General features: G+C 24.6%; 2 protein-coding genes across 2 annotated transcripts in view; one reads left to right on the top strand and one right to left on the bottom strand.

The window, feature by feature from the left end:
* Positions 1-723, bottom strand: part of Phum_PHUM479230 (uncharacterized protein) — a gene marked incomplete at both ends in the record, with an annotated part of 6,556 nt that extends 5,833 nt beyond the window's left edge. The window contains 2 exons of the mRNA XM_002430395.1: positions 5-395; positions 676-723. Coding sequence (XP_002430440.1) covers positions 5-395; positions 676-723 — 439 coding nt within the window. The remainder of the gene's footprint in view (positions 1-4; positions 396-675) is intronic.
* A 502-nt stretch (positions 724-1,225) lies between these two features.
* Phum_PHUM479220 (Phosphatidylinositol-glycan biosynthesis class F protein, putative) lies at positions 1,226-2,208 on the top strand (the record flags this gene model as incomplete). Its single annotated transcript, XM_002430394.1, has 3 exons — positions 1,226-1,231; positions 1,303-1,621; positions 2,156-2,208. The coding sequence occupies 3 exons, from the start codon at positions 1,226-1,228 to the stop codon at positions 2,206-2,208; spliced, it is 378 nt and encodes a 125-aa protein (XP_002430439.1).
* Positions 2,209-2,308: the final 100 nt, after the last annotated feature.

Genomic DNA, 2,308 nt, shown 5'->3' with positions numbered 1-2,308 from the left:
ATACCTGCTAATTCTTTGAGATAAGGTGCTATCATTTTTTTTACTTTTGACACAATTGCCTTATGAGCTTTATGAGTTATTTCTCTTACTTTGTGATCAACATCTGTGCTTAACAAACAATATGTCCTAGCCCATAATGGCAAAATTGTTTTAAGTTCATCAACATCTACATTGTTAACTAAATCGGTAAAAAGTTGCAGTGCTTTGAATCTGGTTGTAGGATCTTTTTTACTCATTTGTTTGAATAAAATTTGAAAATCTGAGTTGATACAAATGATTGCATCATCAGTTTGAAAACCAGGGACTGTGGATATATTATTTTTTGCAGATGAAAATCCAAAAAATGTAGGAATTGTGTCACCAAGCAATTGCGTACTATGACTGCTACTTGAAGGCTAAAAAAACATTTCGAAAATTTAAAGAAAAAATAATAAAATAACACTATGTCATAAATAAACATTTTAACAACAATATCCTAAATGTTGTAACTATTAAAATTTCAATATAGTTTTTTGACATTACTAGTTGATTATGCTTGGTTTTAACCAGACAGAATTTAACACATTTTTTTTTAAAAGTGATCTATAATAACTATAATAAATCCTAACACTTCGGTATTATATTTGACTTCATAGTTAAAGTAATAAAAAAATAAAACAAATTAATATGTTTTACCCTTGCGTTATTTTTTACTCTGTTTGCTTGCTTATGTTTTCCCCCCATTTTTTTTAAAAGAATATAATAAAAAAACTGAAGAGGCTCAACCTTCCTAGAATTTTGTTAATGGAAAACCACCTAAAACCAAAAAATTAAGTCGTGTAAATAGAAAATTTTGACTCTTATTAATTCTAAATAATGTTTGTTTTCAGTTTAAAAATTATATGGACAATTGATTATTTAATAATTGAAGCTTCTAAAATAAAATATTGATTGGACAGTTTAAGCTGTTCGTTGTGTGCTATAATCAAAAGATTTTTTAAAACGTTTTAGCTATATTCAGCCGACATGTATTCTAACCTAGATGAAAATAAATTTAAAAAATTATTAACATTTTATTCTGTTTTTACCTTTTTATATTTTTGTACGTTAATATTTATTTTAATAACAACGAATTTTATATACTCTGCAGGAAGTTTCAAGTTCAGTATTGTTGTTTTGTTGATTGCGGGCATAGAACTAGTAAAAATAAGTTGTGGTGACAAATATATCAAAAGTAATAAACCCAATGTCAGTAAAAGGTATTCAGAAAATTCATTTATTTCCCTCGTTTTTAATCAAAAAAAATTCAAAGATTTTTTAAAGAATGCTGTAGTTTTATTTATATCATTATCAGTGTACTTTATTGTTGCAATATTATATGGTGCAGAAGTTTTCAGCAAATATGAAGAAACATTTATGTTTAGTTTAATATTAACAACACTTACAATTTATCCACCTTGTATTACATTAAGCCATAATAGTGTTTGGGCTCTCATTTTGGGAAGTAAACCTCACAATAAATTAGAAGAGCTACATTATCAGAATATTTACCTGACTGTATTAGGAGCATGGCTTGGAGCATTCGTCATACCTTTAGATTGGGATCGTCCTTGGCAAATTTGGCCTATTCCATGCTCTTTTGGTGCAATAATTGGATATACATTTTCACATATGATTATGTTTTTAAAATTAAAGTGTGAAATATTAAAAAGTTATAAAAAATTATCTTTTACTTTTTAAAAAATATAACTATCATGTACAAAAAAGTGCTCAATAAATTTTGCTCTACAAAAAGTTTGTGTTAAGAGTTATTATTTAAATATTTTTTAAATGCAATGTGTATTTATAATTTTTAATCATCTGTAATTGTATTGTAATTTATGTAAATTAAAAAATAAAAGCTATTTAAAAATAAAATAAATTTAGGAAATAAAATTGACTTTGTAAAATTATTTTTTGTATATTTAATATTTTTATTTAAAAAAAAAAAAAATATTTCAAAATTCATTTGATTTTTTAAATGAGATTTTTTAAATTGAATTAATACAATTTTAAAAAATTTTAATTCTAATATTTTTTTTCTATTATCTTCATTTCCTTTTTAACGATATATCGAAATCTCGCGATATGTGCGTAAATTTAATACTTAATGTACGTATCTTTTAAACTTTTAAAGATGATTGCATATTATCTTGGACATGCTCATTGACATCTAAATATTATGCGTAAAGTAAAAATAGATTCAGTGCTTTTTAGTAGTTTTTCACTTTTTAATACTTCTTTGTTTATACCTCGTAAAACGTTTTGTAAAATAAGTAGTGTCATTGTA

This window comes from Pediculus humanus, genomic scaffold (genome assembly GCF_000006295.1).
Source record: "Pediculus humanus corporis 1103172108255 genomic scaffold, whole genome shotgun sequence".
NCBI classification, from domain to species: Eukaryota; Metazoa; Arthropoda; class Insecta; order Psocodea; family Pediculidae; genus Pediculus; species Pediculus humanus.
The sequence above is the reverse complement of the archived record's forward strand: the minus strand, read 5'-3'. Positions and strand labels throughout refer to the sequence as shown.